This window comes from Hyla sarda, chromosome 2, assembly GCF_029499605.1.
Source record: "Hyla sarda isolate aHylSar1 chromosome 2, aHylSar1.hap1, whole genome shotgun sequence".
Classification (NCBI taxonomy): domain Eukaryota; kingdom Metazoa; phylum Chordata; class Amphibia; order Anura; family Hylidae; genus Hyla; species Hyla sarda.
The window spans coordinates 67176506-67198113 of record NC_079190.1 but is presented as its reverse complement, the minus strand read 5'-3'; the positions used below and the strand labels follow the sequence as shown (position 1 = coordinate 67198113).

The 21608-nt window shown below is 41.7% G+C and overlaps 1 protein-coding gene and 1 long non-coding RNA gene across 2 annotated transcripts in view; one reads left to right on the top strand and one right to left on the bottom strand.

Annotated features, from left to right (window-relative positions):
* The window catches only part of FREM2 (FRAS1 related extracellular matrix 2), a 241715-nt gene that overhangs the window by 42303 nt on the left and 177804 nt on the right, over positions 1-21608 (bottom strand). The window contains exons 7-14 of the mRNA XM_056561961.1: positions 17060-17209; positions 15944-16153; positions 12839-13036; positions 11384-11548; positions 11114-11296; positions 4521-4651; positions 1668-1826; positions 100-403 (exon numbers count right to left, since the gene is read on the bottom strand). Of these exons, the coding sequence (XP_056417936.1) occupies positions 100-403; positions 1668-1826; positions 4521-4651; positions 11114-11296; positions 11384-11548; positions 12839-13036; positions 15944-16153; positions 17060-17209 (1500 nt within the window). The remainder of the gene's footprint in view (positions 1-99; positions 404-1667; positions 1827-4520; positions 4652-11113; positions 11297-11383; positions 11549-12838; positions 13037-15943; positions 16154-17059; positions 17210-21608) is intronic.
* Positions 212-20577, top strand: LOC130358563 (uncharacterized). Its single transcript, XR_008889569.1, has 3 exons — positions 212-319; positions 2818-2912; positions 20316-20577. It is a non-coding gene; the product is annotated as an uncharacterized LOC130358563 (long non-coding RNA).

Genomic DNA, 21608 nt, shown 5'->3' with positions numbered 1-21608 from the left:
AAAATAACCCTTTCTGAAGTAACAGAGGAAATATGATAACATTATAGTAATTTCTTTGCTATGTATGTATTATGCATGACATAAAATATGAATGCTCACCTTCTTCAGTGCTTATGATCACTATAGGACTCATAAGTTCCAGACCTTCTTGCCCCTCAGAGTTTACGGCCCTGGCCGCGCATTGCACCCGTGAACCAGCATGGAAGTATATTGAATCCAGTGTGATCATTTTTGAAGAAGTAAAGAATGTGTCGAAGTCCACCTCCCTCATAGGACTGGTGACTCCGTCCTGGCCCTTGGGGGCACTGACCAGCCAGCGGTAACGGGTCAATGTGTCATTAATATTTTCGCTGCTACATATCGATCCAGTTTTGTCATAATCCGAATATTTAGGGTTACATGCCTGGATTGGAACATGATGAAACATTAGGCACAGAATGTGAACTAAAGCGATGTCTGTGAAGAACAAACCATATGGGGGGGGGGGGGGGGAGATTTATCGAAACCTGTGCAGAGGAAGAGTGGTGCAGTTGCCCATAGCAACCAATCAGATTGCTTCTTTCATTTTCCACAGGCCTCTAAAGAGGCCTGTGGAAAATGAAAGAAGCAATCTGATTGGTTGCTATGGGCAACTGCACCACTCTTCCTCTGCACAGGTTTCGATAAATCTCCCCTATGGTCTGCAAAGAAGGACCCTTATTTGGTACAAGTGTTACACAAAGAATAATTGCTGTACCAGTAGAGAGCCAAAACAGTCTGTCTATGGATGAAATCTACTAAATCTCTCCAAGGAGCAGCAGAGTCGGCAGTTCCAAAAAAGTAACAGATTCTCCAAAAAGATAATGGTTGCCAGTGACTCCCGGTGATCTCCAGAACAAGGCCCTGACTCTTATTTGCATAGGAGCACTGAAATGCCAAGTGCAGAACCCAGGCATCTATGGTACCCCCATACAAACAGCGTGCTTGCCATCTACAGCACATGCTCTCTCTGCGAGTCGTGGACCAATTATGGAGACTGTGGAGGGTCCCAGTGACCTCACGTGCGCACATACTTATCACCTATCCTTTGGCTAAGGGATAAGATCATTTTACCAGACAATCCCTTTAAATGGGTACTGTCAGGTTCAAAAACGTTTTATATGTTATACATCTTGGCAAAACATTAACCTTTCTAATATACTTCATCAAAATGGTTATTTCCTTTTTTTTATAGAAATAATTGCTCATAAGAACACACCACTAGGGGTCCCCATACCATGCAGATTCATCTTTGTCCAAGCTGAAGCACAGGCTAGGACAAATTTCAGTAAAAGAGGGCAGGACTAGCACTCCTCTGTGCTCACTCCTGTCCTATCAGACTGCAGCATGAAAACAGAGAGGAGGGGTTACAGAGGAACCTGCAGTGATTGGATGAGGAGACCCAGCACAGCACAGCAGACTCAGGGAGGAAGATGAATCATTGTGGCTGCAGTGTTAGCTCATCAATATATCCACTAATGTAATCTGTAGGTGTGATTGACAGGCAAAGAGGCTCCAAGACATAGTAGGAAAACTTGTAATAGCACCTAGAATGCGACCCCAGTGGTTTCACACTCGAATTCCTGCTGATTAAGACAAAAGTAAACTGTTTGCAAAGACAGATTATTCTCGTCGTCCACATAACTCACCGTGATGCAAGCCACTGGGTACCCAGCAATGGGATTGGGGTTCTCCTTAGCTTTTGAGGTGTCATCATAGATAAAGAGTGAAACAACTTGAGGAACTGAGGGGAATGTCACATCTGCCATGCTGTCCATTTCTTCAATGTACACAATCGCTTTGGCCATCTAGAAAATGGAAATTACAAATGCAGAAACTGTAATCCTTTATGCAAAACCAAATCCTTCTCCAAGTATCTAATATCGGAGGACTAGCAACTAATAAATCTAATGTCTTTTCCATGTGATGCAAAGTTCATTATTTACAATACCGAAGAGATTCTAATAAAACAACCCGAATATGTAACATTAAGTGTGGTCAGGGTCTGCCCCACCAGAATACCAGGATACTAGGGTCTTTCATTCCCCCCTGTCAAAAGGGTGTCCCCAACACAATCTGACATTGTTCTCACAGCGGCAGACTGTCTTCATTTCTTCCTTACACCTTTAGAATATGTTCACGAAAAAATGTTTTCAATGCCAAATCTGTAGCATTGAAAGTAAACAAGTAGGAAATGAGTAACGACGTCCAGATAAATATAGTTAAAGGGGTACTACACTGCTCAGCCTTTGGAACAAACTGTTCCAAATGCTGGAGCCGGGAGCTCGTGATGTCATAGCCCCACCCCCTCACGATGTCACGCCCCGCCCCCTCAATTAAAGTCTATGAGAGGGGGCGTGTCGGCTGTCACGCCCCCTCCCATAGACTTGCATTGAGGGGGCGGGGTGTGACATCATGAGGGGGTGGGGCTATGACATCACAAGCTCCCGGTGATGGCTCCAGCGTTCGGAACAGTTTGTTCCAAACGCTGCGCTGCGGAGTACCCCTTTAAGTTGGCCAACTCTCTAAGGCATATGACGGCCTCCCGACCACCAACAAATGATGCTGGTGGAGAGATGGTTTGGGTGTGCTGTATTTTTGCCACCTTACCCTTTTGTTCAACGAGGCATAAGCCACCATCAGAGGTGTCTGACTGCAGCTTACCCCTCCCTATAGACAAACACATGTGCATTTGGCCGTGCTGAACATTCATGTGTATGGGGAAGATGGAAGAAATAACTGTAAGCTGAACCTTATTGAAAATGTATGCCAACCTTAAGACTCACTTTTTTTTAATAGATTTCCAGGAAGAATAAAAGAGGAACATGGGAAACTTGTAAGATAAGATGCTCCAGAATTGTTATTTTATGGGGAGATGCAATACAGGAAAGATGGTAGGTCCTCTTTATAATTCATACAATTATATTTTATTAATAAATTCTATAACTTTCTAATAACCATTTAGTTTCAAATGTTGTCCAGTGTCGGTGAATAGGAACAAAATCCCAACAGATTTTACAGGTGTTATAGATATTGCATTTGGGTCCCTCATCTATAGAGATGAGCGAATTTACAGTAAATTTGATTTGTCCCGAACTTCTCGGCTCGGCAGTTGATGACTTTTCCTGCATAAATTAGTTCAGCTTTCAGGTGCTCCCGTGGGCTGGAAAAGGTGGATACAGTGCTAGAAGACTCTTTCCTAGGACTGTATCCACCTTTTCCAGCCCCCCGGAGCACCTGAAAGCTGAACTCATTTATGCAGGAAAAGTCATCAACTGCCGAGCCGAGAAGTTTGTGACGAATCGAATTTACTGTAAATTCGCTCATCTCTACTCATCTATATAAGTGAATGTAAATGGAACTGTATTCTGTTCATATTCCCTTACAGCAAATGGACATCCTAAAATGTAAAACATTGAAACAAAGTATATCAGAAAGTTGCAGAAGGTTTCATTATATTATTACATTATTTTATCATTAGTGATCGCAGGGGTTGTCCCCCCCCCCCCATTAGAACTTATTTCCTATCCACAATCTTATGAATTAGAACCTGAGTTTCCCGTCAAAACAAAGCAATGGTCATACAAATGCACTACTTCTCCATCATCTTCTATAGGAGCTGCTGGAGAAAGCTGAGTACATCGCTTAGCTACCTCCGACACCTCACATAGAGAATGGACAGAGGATCAGTTTTAATGGTGGGACAACCCCTTTAAGCTTTATATATATTTTTGCATATTTAACCTCTTCATGGTCCTTCCATGAATAATGTTTGCTTTGACTTATCTCCAGAGGTGTTGTGGCTCATCTCTATGGAATTTAAGGTCACGTTGACCACAACAGTGCAATGACCCCCTTGCTACAATACAGGGAAATAGCTTCCCAGACACAAGTCCAAATTTATTTATTGCTAGTTAAAGCACCATAAAAAGAAAAGCATCATCAAGCAAGTGTGCACATTCACACTACGTTATTGCTGTCCATTTAAAGTATTTGTTTTATAGGAAATAATCTTAAAGGGGTACTCCGGCGCTTAGACATCTTATCCCCTATCCAAAGGATAGGGGATAAGATGCCTGATCGCGGGGGTCCCGCCGCTGGGGACCCCCGTGATCTTGCACGCAGCACCCCAGTTAAAATCAGTCCCCGGAGCGTGTTCGCTCCGGGGACTGATTTTAACTGGGGTGCTGCGTGCAAGATCACGGGGGTCCCCAGCAGCGGGACCGCCGCAATCAGGCATCTTATCCCCTATCCTTTGGATTAAGATGTCTAAGTGCCGGAGTACCCCTTTAACCGAGTCTAAAAAAAACTATCCATTGACTTCCATTTTAAATAAAAATGGATCGTTACCTATACTTTATTTTTGGCGTACACAATAGTGAAGTTGACTATGTTTTTGCATACAGCAAAATTAAATGGACTGTAACGGAAATACCGAAACGGAGATACATGCGCCCTAAGCAAAATTATAGACTAAAGTCAGATGAGATCTGTTTTGTTACCTGGATTTCTGCGACCATGTTCTCATCAGGTTTTAGGTGCACAGTAAAGGCCTCTCTCATTTCCCTAACTCCATCATACAGGACTTCAATCTCAACAACGTGCTGCGTTTCCCCTTCTTTAAATTCAATCTCTAAAAAGTTATGAAAAAAAAGAAAGCTTTATTGAAAAAAAATGAATGGAGTCACCATATAAAATTCATGTCACGAATTGGCAGCCATTACATTTCACACACTACCCATTATACAGTAGTCTAAAAATCCCTAGTGTTGACTTGACTAGTGCTTGACCTGTCTTCGGCTGTGTAGGAACCTAATTAGATGTTATTTAGTGGGCAGATGGGGGTAAGCCACTGCCAGAATTCACTGGTGGCAGCATATTTCCCCAAGAACAAGATGATCGGTCAATTGAAAACCAATATGCCCAATCCTGCTCTTTCTAGACTCCATCTCTTAGGGAAGAGTCAGGAGGCCCCATTACATATTAGACAGCCAGACAGTCCTGCCGAAATTGGCTGGTTCAGCCATCTTATCTCTAATGTGTATGGGGGCCTGAATTCTTGTGCTGTTGTCAATCAACATTTTTTTTATTTTATTGAAAAACAAATCAGAAATTCTTTTGACAATCTACATATGCTGTAATGGTGGCTGTAATGCTTTCCTACGGTCATGTGGCTGCAGTAAATCTGATTAAAGCTAAGAGCAGCCGCTCAGGCAAGATGGATGCCCTGACGTCATGTACAGAAAAGTAAAAAAACATAAAAACTACAATCAAAAAATAAAAACATAACATGATTTTGTATCTGGTCTGAACTGGTAAAAGAGAATCTTGGAGACACAATCATTTTAACTTCCAAGACCCCGACCCAACATGGTTCTTTTTAACCCATCTTAGCTCTTTATAGGTCAGACACCGGCTTTAGTTTAGTTTACTATGGCAAGAAATGTTTAACCACAAGCAATGATCCAAAACCTGCCTCCATATAATTACAAGTAAATATTGGGAGATCCCATAGTGAAGTCCTTTCCTTTGAGAACTGGTTTCCCAAGGTCAACAGACTATGTTTAGACAAGCTCCTACAACAATGGAGGATTAGGCTGAGAGGCAGGTCAGACCAGGCTAGGGTTTTCCATCTTGCGTATGGTCAAAAATTCAAAAATATGTGCTTACTCACCTCAATTGGAGTACACTGTAGTAAAACATTATTATTTTTCAGAAACTGGGTCATTGCCTTCATTATTACTGTGGTAATATTTTTTTCAAATATTATTATTATGATTTCTTAGAATATTTGTCATGGATGCTGTTATATTAAAATATAAAATGGGTTGTCCAGCCCCCTATAGGTTGTGCTGTCACTGAGATGTCCAGTCCATGCTGAGCAGTGTTTCCACTTTTCTTTTCAACTCACACAAAGCTCCTACTCAGCCAATCACTGCCCATGGTGGGTCACTACTGAGGCCACTGATTGGCTGAGCAGCACTTCCTGTATGCTGAGATAAATACAGGAAGCACTGCTCAGCAGGAACTAGACAACACTGGGATCGATGTGATAGGGGATCAGGGCAGGTGTGTATAACTTTTTTTTTATTCTTATACCAGCAGGGCTGGACAATCCCTTTAAGAATTCTGTTCAGCTGTCTACTTTTAACTAGGCTGTGCTTTGCTTTTTTTTCAGCATATTTAGACATATTTACTAGGAAGTAGAATAAAATGTTTACTTAACAGAATATAGCAATCCAAGACTTTCTAATATGTATACAATATAAGGCTTTGAAAGGTTATCAGACAGGATGTTTTTTTTGTTTTGCTTTTTAAACTATTTCCATTGTTGTGTGGGATAAAAAATAAATAAATCTCTACTTACCCCCAGCCCTCCTGCAGTGCCTCCAGTGTCCTGCTCCAGTCCACAGATGCGATTATCTCAATGAGCTGCAGCATGACTGTTGGGCCCGGGTGTCATACTATTGCTCAGAGAATCACTGGCCGAGGCGGGAAATCGCTATGGCCAACGATTTGCTGAGCTGCAATACAACAAATTGGGCCAAGGCCCAACATGTGACGCCACAGCTCAGAAAGACAATTGTACCGGGGGACTGGAGCTGGACACTGGAAGCATCGTGGGGGTGAGTAGAGGTTTATTTTTTTTTATATCACAAACAATGAGAATAGTTTTGAAATCCCCCGCCCCTACTGTTGCTGGATAACCATTTATTTTTTTAATCCAAAAACTTTTATTGAAAATTATTTTATTAATTTTTATTGAAAATCTTTTACTGGCAACACCCTGCCCCCAAACACACCGTCCGTCTCAACCACACAAACCCAGAGTACCAAGCATTTTAATCAAAATGGGTGGGTAAGACATGGCCTCCCATAAGCAAATCACAGTAGATCAGAGAACACATACACTCAAACCAGGCATCACATCAGAAAGCAGCTATTACAGAGACGAAGAAAGGAGCACGCATCAGACAAACAACACCTCATACACCACCTCCCAGCTCACACCACATTAACAAACATGTAGATCAGCATCTATGTCCCACCCCCAGAAGGGTCAAATTTCTGCACCCAGGGACCCCAGATACCATCAAACTTCTTTTCCACCTTGCATTTAAGATAGATCCCTTTCTTCAGCTGGACTATAAACCTAACCCGGGCAATCAAATCCGCCACATCAGGAGGAGTGGGCTTAATCCAGTATTGTGCAATCAGTTTCCGGGCCTGATACAAAACAAGTAGCAAGCCAATCTCCACCAAAGAGGGTTCCTGACCACAACCAATAAGACTGAGCAGACAGCCTATTAGACTTTGATAAAGATAAAACAGGGTCAGTGCCAATACAGTGGACCACTCCTCGTCAGTCATAACTCCAAGATCTCGCTCCCATTTACTACGTACAGTTGAGGGGAATTTTTCATGATGAAAGCTCAAAAGTTCCCCATAGAGCCATGAAATGATCCTAGCCGACTCCCTTTTTGTGACCACCGGGTCCAGCACCCCATTAGAATGAATTGTCAACTAAAGACTTCCCCATTTGAAGCGTTTCCAGTCGTATCCTGGCTGAACCCCCCCCCCTCCAGACTAGTTGCCTGAAGAGGCTCTTAATGCGTTAAAAGTGGGCCATCACAATCCATACTGGGGAGTTTTGTAAAACATGCAATAGTTGCGGCATCAACACCATTTTAGCCAAGTTAGTCCGGCTAACCACCGAGATTGGAAGTTTACACCAGACTACCACTTTCTGGGAACTCCTATCCAGTAGAGGGATTAGGTTACGAGGAACAAAATCATGCAGGGAGGGAGTAATATAAATGCCCAAATACTTAAAACTAGTTACCACCTATAGCCCTGAGGCAGCAATCTGCGGAATGTCAGGCAGGGGATCAAGAGGCATCAGCACAGATGTCCCAGTTAATCAACAGATTAGAATAGGACCCAAAGTCAGATATTAGAGCCATAACAGGCGCCAGGGAAAGGCCCGTGTCACCCAGAAACAGCAGCATGTTGTCCGCATAGAGCACCCGGGGACTTCTCATTAGCGGCATCTTTCAGGGCTAATTCCATTTCTTCCAAAGAGATAGGCGAGTCCAGCTTGCCCCTCTGGTCCGGAGAAAGAGAGGGCAGGGATATCCTTCGTACATAGTCCTCCAAGTCCAACTCAGAGCATGTAGTCTTGGACGAGTATGCGTCTTCGTAAAAGTCCAGCATCACCTGTAGGATGTCCCTATACTCCGTAACTTCCCTCCCCCAAACATCCCTCAGACAACCAATGTACGTAACCCCCTGTTGAGCCCCAGCAATAGAGGCCAACAGTTTTCCAGTGCCCTCACCACATTCAAAATAGCACTGTTTAGTAAAAAAACTTTGTGTTCATCAGCCACCTCTAGGTAGGCAGTATAAGCACCCTGGGCCTGTAACCAATCCTCTTTAGTCACTGAAGAAGGAGCCGAAACATAGGCACACTCAGCCCCAACCCACCGCAGCGTGCAACCGTACCCCCTTTTCTCTAGTAAAGGATTTATGGATACTGATGTCTTGTATAAAAAGGGCACATAAGAACGCCTTAAGTGAGTACCAAACTGTGGAGACTGAAGCCGAACCAGTGTTAAACTCAAGAGTTCCACACATACAATCTCCCCCATAGTCAACAATCATAGCCAGAATTGATTCAGCTTCCACAGTGGGCGCTACCCCCCAACATCCCAAGCCAACTGCAGTTTCAAACAGATCGGGGAATGATCGGATAGACCCTGTGCCAAATATTCAACCTTCAGTACAAGACCCACCACATCTCCTATGGCCAGATCAATTCTGTAAATGGTCCCATGGGTGGCAGTGTAGCAAGAATATTGTTTAGTGGTCGAATTGCGATGGTGCCACAGATCCAGTAAGTCAACCTCACCCAACAGTCTAGCAAGGTCAGTAGGCCCAGAAGGGGGAGGAGCCCGAAGCCCCCAAAATCTGTCCAGGGAAGCATCCAACACAAGATTTAAATCCCCACAAAGAAGGAGAGGAACAGCAGGGAACCGCCCCCATACGGGGGATGGATTTAAAGGGGATGGATTTATGTACTAGTATACTAACTCCCCTGGCATGAGAAGAGTAGGTAAAATAATAAGAATACCCAACCCAATCTCTATGGAGGACCGCAGTAGTGTCTTCCATCAAATGGGTCTCAGTAAGACAGAGTATAGCAGGTTGGAACTGTCTCACCGAATTGAATATGACATAACGTTTAGTTACATCCCCAAGTCCCCTGACATTCCACCCCACAACGTTAAACACCGTCATCATGCATGGAAATCCAGAAATGAACACATGAGACCATAAAGCCCCAAAGGAGGCCAGCGAACATACCCACAGTCAACCGAGACAAGCAACATACTAGGAAGGAGGAAGAGATGGAAAACAAACCAGACAAACACCCCAAAACAAAACACTCAGCAACACACAACACTGCGACATGCGGTACCAGGGGGCGCCAATATGTTCACGCCAATCAGCATCACATTCCAGGCTGGATAACCACTTTAATCAACACTAGAGTGAAAAGTCTCCTGAAAATCTCTTGAAGTACAATGAAAGCATTTCTGTTATTTAAAACAACTTTTGACATGTTGCTCAGACAGGTAAAAAGTTGAGATCGGTGTCACTCCAGAGATCGCACATAACAAGCCAGAAAAGTAAACAACAGCGTGCTCCACTTCATGATTGGAAAATCCAACCTTTTCACTGCTTAGACTTATGCAGAGAAAACTTCAGATCTGATTGACAGCCAGTGTGAGAGGAGCGCGCTGCATCCAGCTGTAAACCCCAATCGCGTTGCGTCGCTGGAGTGAGGCCCGATGGAAACGTAACTTTTGACATGTCTAGACAACATTTAGTCAAAAGTTACTTTAAATGACAGTAACACTTTAACGTTTATTCTTATGACATATAATCCAGCATATGTGTTACATCAATATGTCTTAGATTACTTTGGTATGTATGCAATAGATCAACTTGTTTCGGACTTCTTGTTTGTGGTCTGAAACGCATTGATATATTGCATCAATACCATATATACGGTTCCAGGTTTGTGAAGATTAATTTTATGCTGAATTTCAAGTCATCGTTGCAAAAAAAAAGTTAAAGGGGTTATCCAGGAAAATTTTTTTGTATATATATCAACTGGCTCCAGAAAGTTAAACATATTAGTAAATTACTTCTATTAAAAAATCTTAATGCTTTCAACACTTTTAAGCTGCTGAAGTTGAGTTGTGCTTTTCTGTCTAAGTGCTCCCTGATGACACGTGTCTCGGGAACTGTCCAAAGTAGAAGCAAATCCCCATAGCAAACCTCTTCTACTCTGTGCAGTTCCTGAGACAAGCAGAGATGTCAGCAGAGAGCACTGTTGCAAGACAGAAAACAACAACTCAACTTCAGCAGCTGATAATTATTGGAAGGATTAAGATTTGTTAATAGAAGTAATTTACAAATCTCTTTAACTTTCTGGAGCCAGTTGATATATAAAAAAACGTTTTTTCCTGGAATACCCCTTTAAGATTTATTACAAGATGTCAGCTTCAATAATCTATAGTCACTAGAGCTGTCACTCCCAGATGAGAACAGGGGTCAGGAAAGCACCCATTCCCTGGGACCTAGACATAGTGGGCAAAATGCATGACTGGAACACACAACACTCTCCACACCACTCTCTACATAGTACTGGCGAATTTCCTTTAAAAGTATGGCGCTAGTTATGTCTATTTAGGGTGCGTTCCCACACGGCGTATTTTGCTGCGTATTTGCTGCGTATTTGGTGCTGCGTATTTTCCTACCCATTGACTTCAAAAGGGAAAATAAAATACGCAGCAGCAAATACGCAGCAAATACGCCGTGTGGGAACGTACCCTTACATATATATTATTATTGTGCAATGAAATAGAGAGCAGCACTCTGCATTCCTGGAGTCCCAGCGCACTGCGATTTATTCTTGTGTGTTCCTTTGTTGCATCACCGAGTCAGTATGTGCGTCACGGACAAATACCAGCGTGTTGCTATGTATGTGAGGTATTGATCAGAAGTATATAAGCGGAGTGGTGTGTACCTTCTGACACAGGGTTATAATCTTCCCCAGAGGTAGCGGAGCCGTCCTTTGTGTGCACACGCACAATGGAGACCTTTGATGTGTCTCCCTGACGAACCACTGGAATTTTTACTATGACGATTTGTCCGGCTTCCTTGGGTTCGCTCACACTGAACTTGGTGTCGCCAAATTTTATTATTGCCTCTGAAAAAATAAAAGAGTTGACAAGTGAATTTTATTAGGTATTATCTCTCAGCAATACGTTCAGGGATCGTTTTGTTCGTTTCTTACTGTCTGCATCATCCTTAATCTTTATTAGGGTCTCATTGAGTTCTCCTATGGAGGCTCCAAAAGGAGATTCACTTCTGGGAGTTCCAAGGACAAGTCGCAGCTCCTCCTCTTCTTCGTGGATGGTATCGTCCATTAGGGTCAGGATGCAAGGACGTTCTGTCTCACCTTAAACACAATATGCAGTGTTGCCTTTAGTAATGGAAAGCGCATGTCAACATTTAGGGTGCGTTCACACTGCGGAATCTCCGCTCGATGAATTCCGCGAGCGGAGGTTCCGCCTGGCGGCCGCCTATGGTGATACATTGGCGCTAAGGCCGCGGTGCACTGAGCCGTCACCATTGACAGCTATGCAGTGCTCGCGGAATCTGCGCAAAGAATGAACATGTTCTTTCTTTGCGCGGAACAATTTAAGCGGTGGAATTGTCCGCCGCTGGAATTCCGCAGTGTGTACGGGTCATTCACACTAATGTTAAAGGGGTTATCCAGGAAATTTTATATATATATATATATATATATATATATATATATATATATATCAACTGGCTCCAGAAAGTTAAACAGATTTGTAAATTACTTCTATTAAAAAATCTTAATCCTTTCAGTACTTATGAGCTTCTGAAGTTAAGGTTGTTCTTTTCTGTTTTAGTGCTCTCAGATGACACGTGTCTCGGGAACCGCCCAGTTTAGAAGAGGTTTGCTATGGGGATTTGCTTCTAAACTGGGCATTTCCCGAGAAACGTGTCATCAGAGAGGATTTAGACAGAAAAGAACAACCTTAACTTCAGAAGCTCATAAGTACTGAAAGGATTCATATTTTTTAATAGAAGTAATTTACAAATCTGTTTAACTTTCTTGAGACAGTTGATATTTATGTATATATATATATATATATATATATATATATATATATATTAAAAAAAAATCCTAGATAACCCCTTTAAGTTCACACCGTGGAATTCCATAGTGTGAACGCACCCTTACACAGACTAGAATGGTAAATGATAGCAGAGCACTGTACTCAGACGTCTTTTGCAATTCCACAGTCTGGATCAGTATTTTCCAACCAGGGTGCCTCCAGCTGTTGCAAAACTGCAACTCCCAGCATGCCCAGACAGCCTTCGGCTGTCTGGGCATGCTGGGAGTTGTAGTTTTGCAACAGCTGGAGGCACCCTGGTGGGGAAACACTGGTCTGGATGGACAGGCAGTTCATATACTTTACCACCACTCCATTCTCATGATCAGTAGGGGCCCCAGCAGATGGACCTCTACTGAACACTATTTTAGCGATAGTTGTCATTATAGGGAAAAAACATAAAATATTCAATAACAATAAGATACTAATAAAAACTTTACATAGTAAAATACTGGGCTTTACTGACATAATGATGAATCATTTCTTCTCCACTTTCATTCTAAATGTCAACTGGAAAAATGTCAGAGCAGAATGCACTGTACCTGGAAGGAAGGTGATGATCGAATTGTCTGTGTTTGGTCGCTCTTCAAAGTCCATCATCACCTGCGCAGATCCTTGACGAGTGTAACAACGTACTGTAGACTTGTAGCTGACATCCCCACTTCTGTACACCATGGCGGTGATCTTCCCATCCTTCTCATGCCCCATGTACATGGCCTCCCTGAACTGAACCTTTGGCACTGTGGACAATAAGCAGGCGCTTGTATAAATCTCATTGAGTACTATTATTTATACTATTATTTCTTGCAGCAGGCTGGTCTACATTATCTTCATAATTCATGGTCACAGTGCTTTGCACGCTGCATGATCCTGTACAAAATATTTAGAGATGAGCGAACTAACAGTAAATTCGATTCGTCACGAACTTCTCGGCTCGGCAGTTGATGACTTTTCCTGCGTAAATTAGTTCAGCCTTCAGGTGCTCCCGTGAGCTGGAAAAGGTGGATACATTCCTAGGAAAGAGTCTCCTAGGACTGTATCCACCTTTTCCAGCCCACGGGAGCACCGGAAAGCTGAACTAATTTATGCAGGAAAAGTCATCAACTGCCGAGCCGAGAAGTTCGTGACAAATCGAATTTACTGTAAGTTCGCTCATCTCTAAAAAATATTCTTAAAGTTAATGGGGAACACTTTTTTTTTTTTTTTTTAAATCATCTAGTGCCATAAAGTTAAACAGATTTGTAAATTACTTCTATTAAAAAATCTTAATCCTTCCAGGACTTATCAGCTGCTGTATGCCCCAGAGGAAGTTGAGTTTTTCTTTCCAGTCTGACCACAAGTGCTCTCTGCTGACACCTCTGTCCATGTCAGGATCTGTCCAGAGCAGGAGAGGTTTGCTATGGGGATTTGCTCCTACTCTGGACAGTTCCTGACATGGACGGAGGGGTCAGCAGAGAGCACTGTGGTCAGACGGAAAAGAAATTCAAAAAGAAAAGAACTTCCTTTGTAGCATACAGCAGCTGATAAGTACTGGAAGGAAGGATTAAGATTTTTTAATAGAAGTAATTTACAAATCTGTTTAACTTTCTGGCACCAGTTGATTTAAAAAAAAAAAAAAAAATTGCTTTCCACCGGAGTACCCCTTTAACCCCTTAAGGACGGACCAATTTTTTTTACCTCAATGACCAGGCTCTTTTTTTTTATTTGACATGTATCTCTTTAAATGGTAATAACTTTAGAACGCTTCTTCTGAGCAGAGCAATTCTGAGATTGTCTTTTCGTGACATATTATACTTTATATAAGTGGTGCATTTTTGTTGACACATGCAGCATTTTTTGTGAAAAACTTCAAAATATTGTGAAAAACTGGAAAAAAAAATTTTTTTAACATTTTTTTTATAGTGTACACTGTACGGTAAAAGTGATGTTATATTTATTCTGTGGGTCGGTACGATTATGGCGATAGCCATTTTATATGGCTTTCTATGTTCTTTTTCCTTTTCTGAGCAAAATTCTTTTTCTGCCATTCATATTCCAACAGCCGCAACTTTTTTATTTTTATTTTTTATTTTTCGTCCAACGCCATTGAGTAAGGGCTTATTTTTTGCGGGATGAGCTGTACTTTTTATTGGAATATTATTGGTTTTATTTTATTGGTATAATTTTTGTGCTACCTTTTGATCTTTTTTATTCCGCTATTTGTACCAAAATTGGCGAATTTTGCATTTTTTTATATGTTTATTTTTTACGGCGTTCACCGTGCGGGATAATTTACATTATAGTTTTATAGTACACGTCATTACGGACGTGGCAATACCTATTATGTACAGTGGTCCCTCAAGTTACGATATTAATTGGTTCCAGGACGACCATTGTATGTTGAAACCATTGTATGTTGAGACCAGAACTCTATGGAAACCTGGTAATTGGTTCTGAAGCCCCAAAATGTCATCCAAAAAATAGGAAAAAGTGAGGATTAAAGAAAAATAAGTAGATAACTAATATAGATAAAGCAAATCCTTACATATAAAAGTAAGAAAGATCTGCTGGGAGCTGTAAATAACTGTCTATGTCAGTGTTTCCCATCCAGGGTGCCTCCAGCTGTTGCAAAACTACAACTCCCAGCATGCCCGGACAGCCGTTGGCTGTCCGGGCATGCTGGGAGTTGTAGTTTTGCAACAGCTGGAGGCACCCTGTTTGGGACACAATGGTTTATGTAGAGGACAGGAGCTTCTTCAGGGTCCTTACAGTACACACAGTGTCCCAAATGGAGCCGCCCTTACTTGGTGTCCAAAGGAGCAGGTAACCCTGGCACAGGTAAGGAGTAGTACAGAACTTGTAGTTCCTCCCTGTGCTGTAGGGGGCGCTACCAGACAGCCAGTCAGTGCATACACTTCAGTAATACAGGTGTTTTACCAGTAAAAATGCCCATTCTGATTGGTCAGTTCTTCCACTTGTGAAATGTCTCACAGATCTGGACTGTCTGTACATTGTATGTTGAGTCTGGTTTCAAGTTACGATGGTCCAGAAAAGACCATTGTATGTTGAAACTATTGTATGTTGAGGCCATTGTAAGTTGAGGGATCACTGTATATGATTTGTGTTTTTGATCTTTTTTGGTGATAATACAGGGCTTTTATTGGGAAATAAAAATGTCATACTTTTATTGAGGAACTTTTTATCACATTTTTTACACTTTTTACAGGTTATACTATGCTGCAATACATTTGTACTGCAGCACAGTATGACCTGATGAGCTGCAGACACTACAGCCTGTGCCTCTGGATGGATCTCACAGGCTTCATGATCTGACCTCCTGCTGCCATAGCAACCAAAGGCGACCTGCGATCATATCCCGGCGCTGCCGTTGGAGAACAGGGGGAGAGTGCGCCCCCTGTCAACACCATAGATGCCGTGATCAGGATTGATACAATACAATTGATACAACGTCACAGATACAAGAAAGTAACAAGAAGAAATTCTCCTAAATTGTCATCTGGATGGTCAGGGCTGAACTAATGTGAGAATTGGTACAACTAAGTGGCCATCATAGTGTCAGCCTGGGGCGCGAAGAGCTGCCTCAAAGAAAGAAAGCAGGAAAAACACAATATCTGATTTCTCATGATAGAAATATAAATGTCACTTACAGTCAGAGACCGTGTCATTGATGTGCACTGTGGCTTTGCTGGGTTCCCCGAGGACAGCATTCATTGGCATACGCAGCACTAGTTCAAACTTCTCTATGCCCTCCAGCACCGGCTGTCCCAAGTCATCCAGAATGACCACACGGAAAGTCTGCATGTTAACGCCGGGGGCAAAATCCAGATTCCTACTGATGCCTACATAGTCAACGCCAGCTGAGGAAAGAAATACATTTTTATGAGTGTATTGTTAAAATTACTTCAAGTGTACCTGTCATTTCAGGTGACTTTTCAGGATAAGCTGCCCCGTGTGTGTGTACAATACAGCTCTATTTCTGGCCATTCTATAACTTGTATATGGTATTTTTCAGCAGATTTCTGCTCTGCATGCTTCATCTATAATTTTTAGTTCTCCCAGAACTCGTGGGCGGAGCTCACTCCTTCCCCCCCTCCATACACTTGTATTGCTTGTCTTGCAAACACAGGACAAAGCTGAACTGATTTTCAGAGAAGAAGATTTGAACAGCAAAAGGCAGGAAGGAAAGAGGGAAGTTATTGACAACAGAAAAAAAGTATCATTTCTGTCTAAAAAGCTACATTACAAAGTTGTTGTTTTTTTTATATTTGCTTGCACTATTAATAAAAGCACTCCTGAAAATTATTATTTTCTTGCTCATAAAGGGTAGCATATTAGATGTAGAGGTTCTTGTGTATGCCTTGTGCTTACCTGTTTCAGCTGATGTGGCAGGCATGGGTTTAGCTCCATACTGGATACAATTCCATTACTGATATGGGTTCCTAATGCTGCCTACATTCTTGAACCCATAAAGATAGCAGCAGTATACAGATAGAGCTGGGAGGGGAGGGGGTTTGGGAGCTAACAGAAGTGATCTAATAGGTGATGAAACAGGACTGGTGGTACACTTTTATCGCTAATTTATGTGGATGTCAAGAACACTGTGGCGCAATTCATTATTTTATTATCCGTTGGTATAGTGCCAACATCCTCTGTGACACCATACTAAAAACTCACATCAGCCCCTCTTTAAAACAGGCCTCAAAATGCCTTTTTTTTTAAATCCATGTACGAAATGTGTAATGTTTCCCTCTGGCCTAACTCACCTAATGCTGACACCGGTTCCGTCTTTTGTGACCGCACTGTGACGGTGGCAGTCTTTGACAGATCAGTACCAGTCCTCCATACACGTACTTCTATGTATCCCGCGCTCTCATCCACGTACAGTTCCACATCTCCAAAGTAAAAAGCCGGTTCTGGAAAAAGTACAAAATATAACAGATGCATGTTAATAGTGAAAAATAATAATAACAATAATAACAACAAATAATTATTATAATAATAACATTTGTAATATAGAAAAAAAAACTATACTAGTTCACAATGAAATAATAAAAACCATGAAAGAAGTATAAATAAGTCATAAAATCCCTCGTATCCAAATGAATGTATGGCTTTGTTATAGGATACAAAGAAATTCCTTTAAAGGGGTACTCCGGTGGAATTATTATTATTATTTTTTTTTATCAACTGGTGCCAGAAAGTTAAATAGATTTGTGAATTACTTATATTAAAAAATCTTAATCCTTCCAGTACTTTTTAGCTGCTGAATACTATAGAGGAAATGATATTCTTTTTGGAACACAGAGCTCTCTGCTGACATCATGACCACAGTGCTCTCTGCTGACATCTCTGTCCATTTTAGGAACTGTCCAGATGTTTGCTATGGGGATTTTCTCCTACTCTGGACAGTTCTTAAAATGGACAGAGGTGTCAGCAGAGAGCACTGTGGTCATGATGTCAGCAGAAAGCTCTGTGTTCCAAAAAGAAAAGAATTTCCTCTGTAGTATTCAGCAGCTAATAAGTACTGGAAGGATTCAGATTTTTTTAATAGAAGTATTTTACAAATCTGTTTAACTTTCTGGCACCAGTTGATTATGAAATAAAAATAAATAAATAAATAAATTCCACCAGAGTACCCCTTTAAAGGGGATTTTATCAACATGATAACCCCCTTTTATACTAAAGTTGGTCAGGTGATCGGTGAATTACTCCAAAAGCCCGGGTTTAGTTCATACAGGATGTACTGATCAGAGGGACTACCCTTCGATAATGTCTAAATGTCCTAATAGGCAGAAGACCCCATTAATCTAGTAGAGTGTTTCCCAAACATGGTGCCTCCAGCTGTTGCAAAACTACAACTCCCAGCATGCCCGGACAGCCTTCGGCTGTCAGGGCATACTGGGAGTTGTAGTTTTGCAACAGCTGGAGGCACTCTGGTTGGGAATCCTTGATCTAGAACCAAGATTTATCCAAGTGGCAGATACCATAATATATTGAACAGTTACATAAGAGAAGATCATAGGCCCTAATGTTATGGATATGTAAATATATATGCATCAAATTTTAATGTTTAACCCCTTAAGGACGCAGGACGTAAATGTACGTCCTGGCGAGGTGGTACTTAACGCACCAGGACGTACATTTACGTCCTGTGCATAACCGCGGGCATCGGAGCGATGCCCGTGTCATGCGCGGCTGATCCCGGCTGCTGATCGCAGCCAGGGACCCGCCGGCAATGGCCGACGCCCGCGATCTCGCGAGCGTCCGCCATTAACCCCTCAGGTGCCGGGATCAATACAGATCCCGGCATCTGCGGCAGTTCGCGATTTAAATGAACGATCGGATCGCCCGCAGCGCTGCTGCGGGGATCCGATCATTCAGAACGCCGGACGGAGGTCCCCTCTCCTTCCTCCGTCCGGCTCCCGGCGTCTCCTGCTCTGGTCTGTGATCGAGCAGACCAGAGCAGGAGATGACCGATAATACTGATCTGTTCTATGTCCTATACATAGAACAGATCAGTATTAGCAATCATGGTATTGCTATGAATAGTCCCCTATGGGGACTATTCAAGTGTAAAAAAAAATGTAAAAAAATGTAAAAGTAACAGTAAAAAAAATGTGAAAAATCCCCTCCCCCAATAAAAAAGTAAAACGTCCGTTTTTTCCTATTTTACCCCCAAAAAGCGTAAAAAACATTTTTTATAGACATATTTGGTATCACCGCGTGCGTAAATGTCCGAACTATTAAAATAAAATGTTAATGATCCCGTACGGTGAACGATGTGAACGAAAAAAAAAAAAAAAAGTCCACAGTTCCTACTTTTTTAATACATTTTATTAAAAAAAAATTATAAAAAATGTATTAAAAGTTTTTTATATGCAAATGTGGTATCAAAAAAAAGTACAGATCATGGCACAAAAAATGAGCCCCCATACCGCCACTTATACGGAAAAATAAAAAAGTTAGAGGTCATCAAAATAAAGGGATTATAAACGTACTAATTTGGTTAAAAAGTTTGTGATTTTTTTAAGCGCAACAATAATATAAAAGTATATAATAATGGGTATCATTTTAATCGTATAGACCCTCAGAATAAAGAACACATGTCATTTTTACCATAAATTGTACGGCGTGAAAACAAAACCTTCCAAAATTAGCAAAATTGCATTTTTCGTTTTAATTTCCCCACAAAAATAGTGTTTTTTGGTTGCGCCATACATTTTATGATATAATGAGTGATGTCATTACAAAGGACAACTGGTCGCGCAAAAAACAAGCCCTCATACTAGTCTGTGGATGAAAATATAAAAGAGTTATGATTTTTAGAAGGCGAGGAGGAAAAAATGAAAACGTAAAAATTAAATTGTCTGAGTCCTTAAGGCCAAAATGGGCTGAGTCCTTAAGGGGTTAAAGGGGAATTCCAGGAAAAAACTTTTTTTTATATATCAACTGGCTCCAGAAAGTTAAACAGATTTGTAAATGACTTCTATTAAAAAATCTTAATCCTTTCAGTACTTATGAGCTTCTGAAGTTAAGGTTGTTTTTTCTGTCTAAGTCCTCTCTGATGACACCTGTCCCAGGAAACGCCCAGTTTAGAAGCAAATCCCCATAGCAAACCTCTTCTAAACTGGGCGGTTCCCAAGACAGGTGTCATCAGAGTGGATTTAGACAGAAAAGAACAACCTTAACTTCAGAAGCTCATAAGTACTGAAAGGATTAAGATTTTTTAATAGAAGTAATTTACAAATCTGTTTAACTTTCTGGAGCCAGTTGATATATATACAAAAGTTTTTTCCTGGAATACCCCTTTAAGTTTTACGTAAATATCATCTATATGTTTGTTGGTAGGTCTCTGCTCCGACTAATAAAGGGGATGAAAACGTCAATGATGTGCGACATATGTAAAACAGTTCGACAGACATTCCCTTCTAATGGCACCAGATCATAGAAATGTCTTTGAGATGTGAATGGAAAAATTCACTGATTCTTCTACTTTTTTCTCTCTCTTTTTCATTCCAGCTTTATCACCGCTAATCGGATTTTACTAGTTTGTGCCAACTTTGAAGAGTATGTATATACAACCAAGAGTGCATTATCTCGATACACTTAGAGGAACTGATGAGTCAGTAAATCTTGTGCATTCCTGAAATGATTCCCTCAACTTCAATGCCAGACTGAAAAATAAACCACCAGGGCATGTTACTTAGGGCGAATTCACACTGCAGTTGAGCTCTTTTGGCCAGTCCGTCAGAAAGACGGGGGTTGAGCAGAGGAATAAATAGTGCACGCCCTATTTTTATTAATAAAATACCAGATCCCCGATGGACCCTATTCATATCAATGGGATCTGACGGGACCCGCCGGTGTCAACTGTGCTCCGAGCTGTTCTGGGTCCGTTCCTGTTACAGCGTTTATATCACCAATAGGTTGGTAAAAAGACATAGATACAAAATGATGAACACATCAACACATTAAAGGAGTACTCTGGTGCAGGAACATAGGATAAGTGTGTGACCTGCATTACGCCCCGGCTCTCCCTATGCATGGAGCTGCATTGACTACCACACGTTGGCCAAAACATTCCCTTCGTGCATCTTTATGGGAGAGCCGGTGATACAAAGTTTGCTCCATTCCTGGGGAGAGACGGGTGACATGCAGGAGATAGTGGGGGGTCTCAGTGGTCGGGCGCACCGTGATCGGACACTTTACCCCAGGGCTCAAGTCCTGCAGGAATGCATGGGAACGGAGTCCCTGCACTTTTTCTACAGCAGGAACACTGTTTACATTAGCAGGAGTCCTGCAGGACTAGCCCTTGAGTGGAAATCTTGGGTGAGTTCCCACACTTATTTTCCTAGGACTTGACCCCTGCTTTACCCCTATCCTTTGTATAGGGGATAAGTGTTCCTGCACCACAGGACTCCTTTGAGGCACAAAATGAAAAAATATGGAGGTCAAACGGTTAAAACCTGACATTTTTTCCAGAGTCCATGATGCACGCGAAGTAGCTACAGCCGTCCTCGTCTGCCTGTTCCTCTCTCCCATCTACGCTGCCATGTTACGGATTTTAACATGAACGAATAAAGCATTCAAGATTTTAACCTGCATACCCTGGTGAGTTGCTGCTTTTCATTATTCCTTCACAAGAATATTTGTACCTACTGGACCCCAGGAACTCTCCTGGGATCCTATGTTTCTTCATATTATAAGCAGAGCACCTCCAGAAAGCATACACAAAACTACCTCCTTATATCTATCAATATACCGTGTTTCTTAGCCACAAGTAGTATCCACATGGGTCAGGACTGCTAAGAA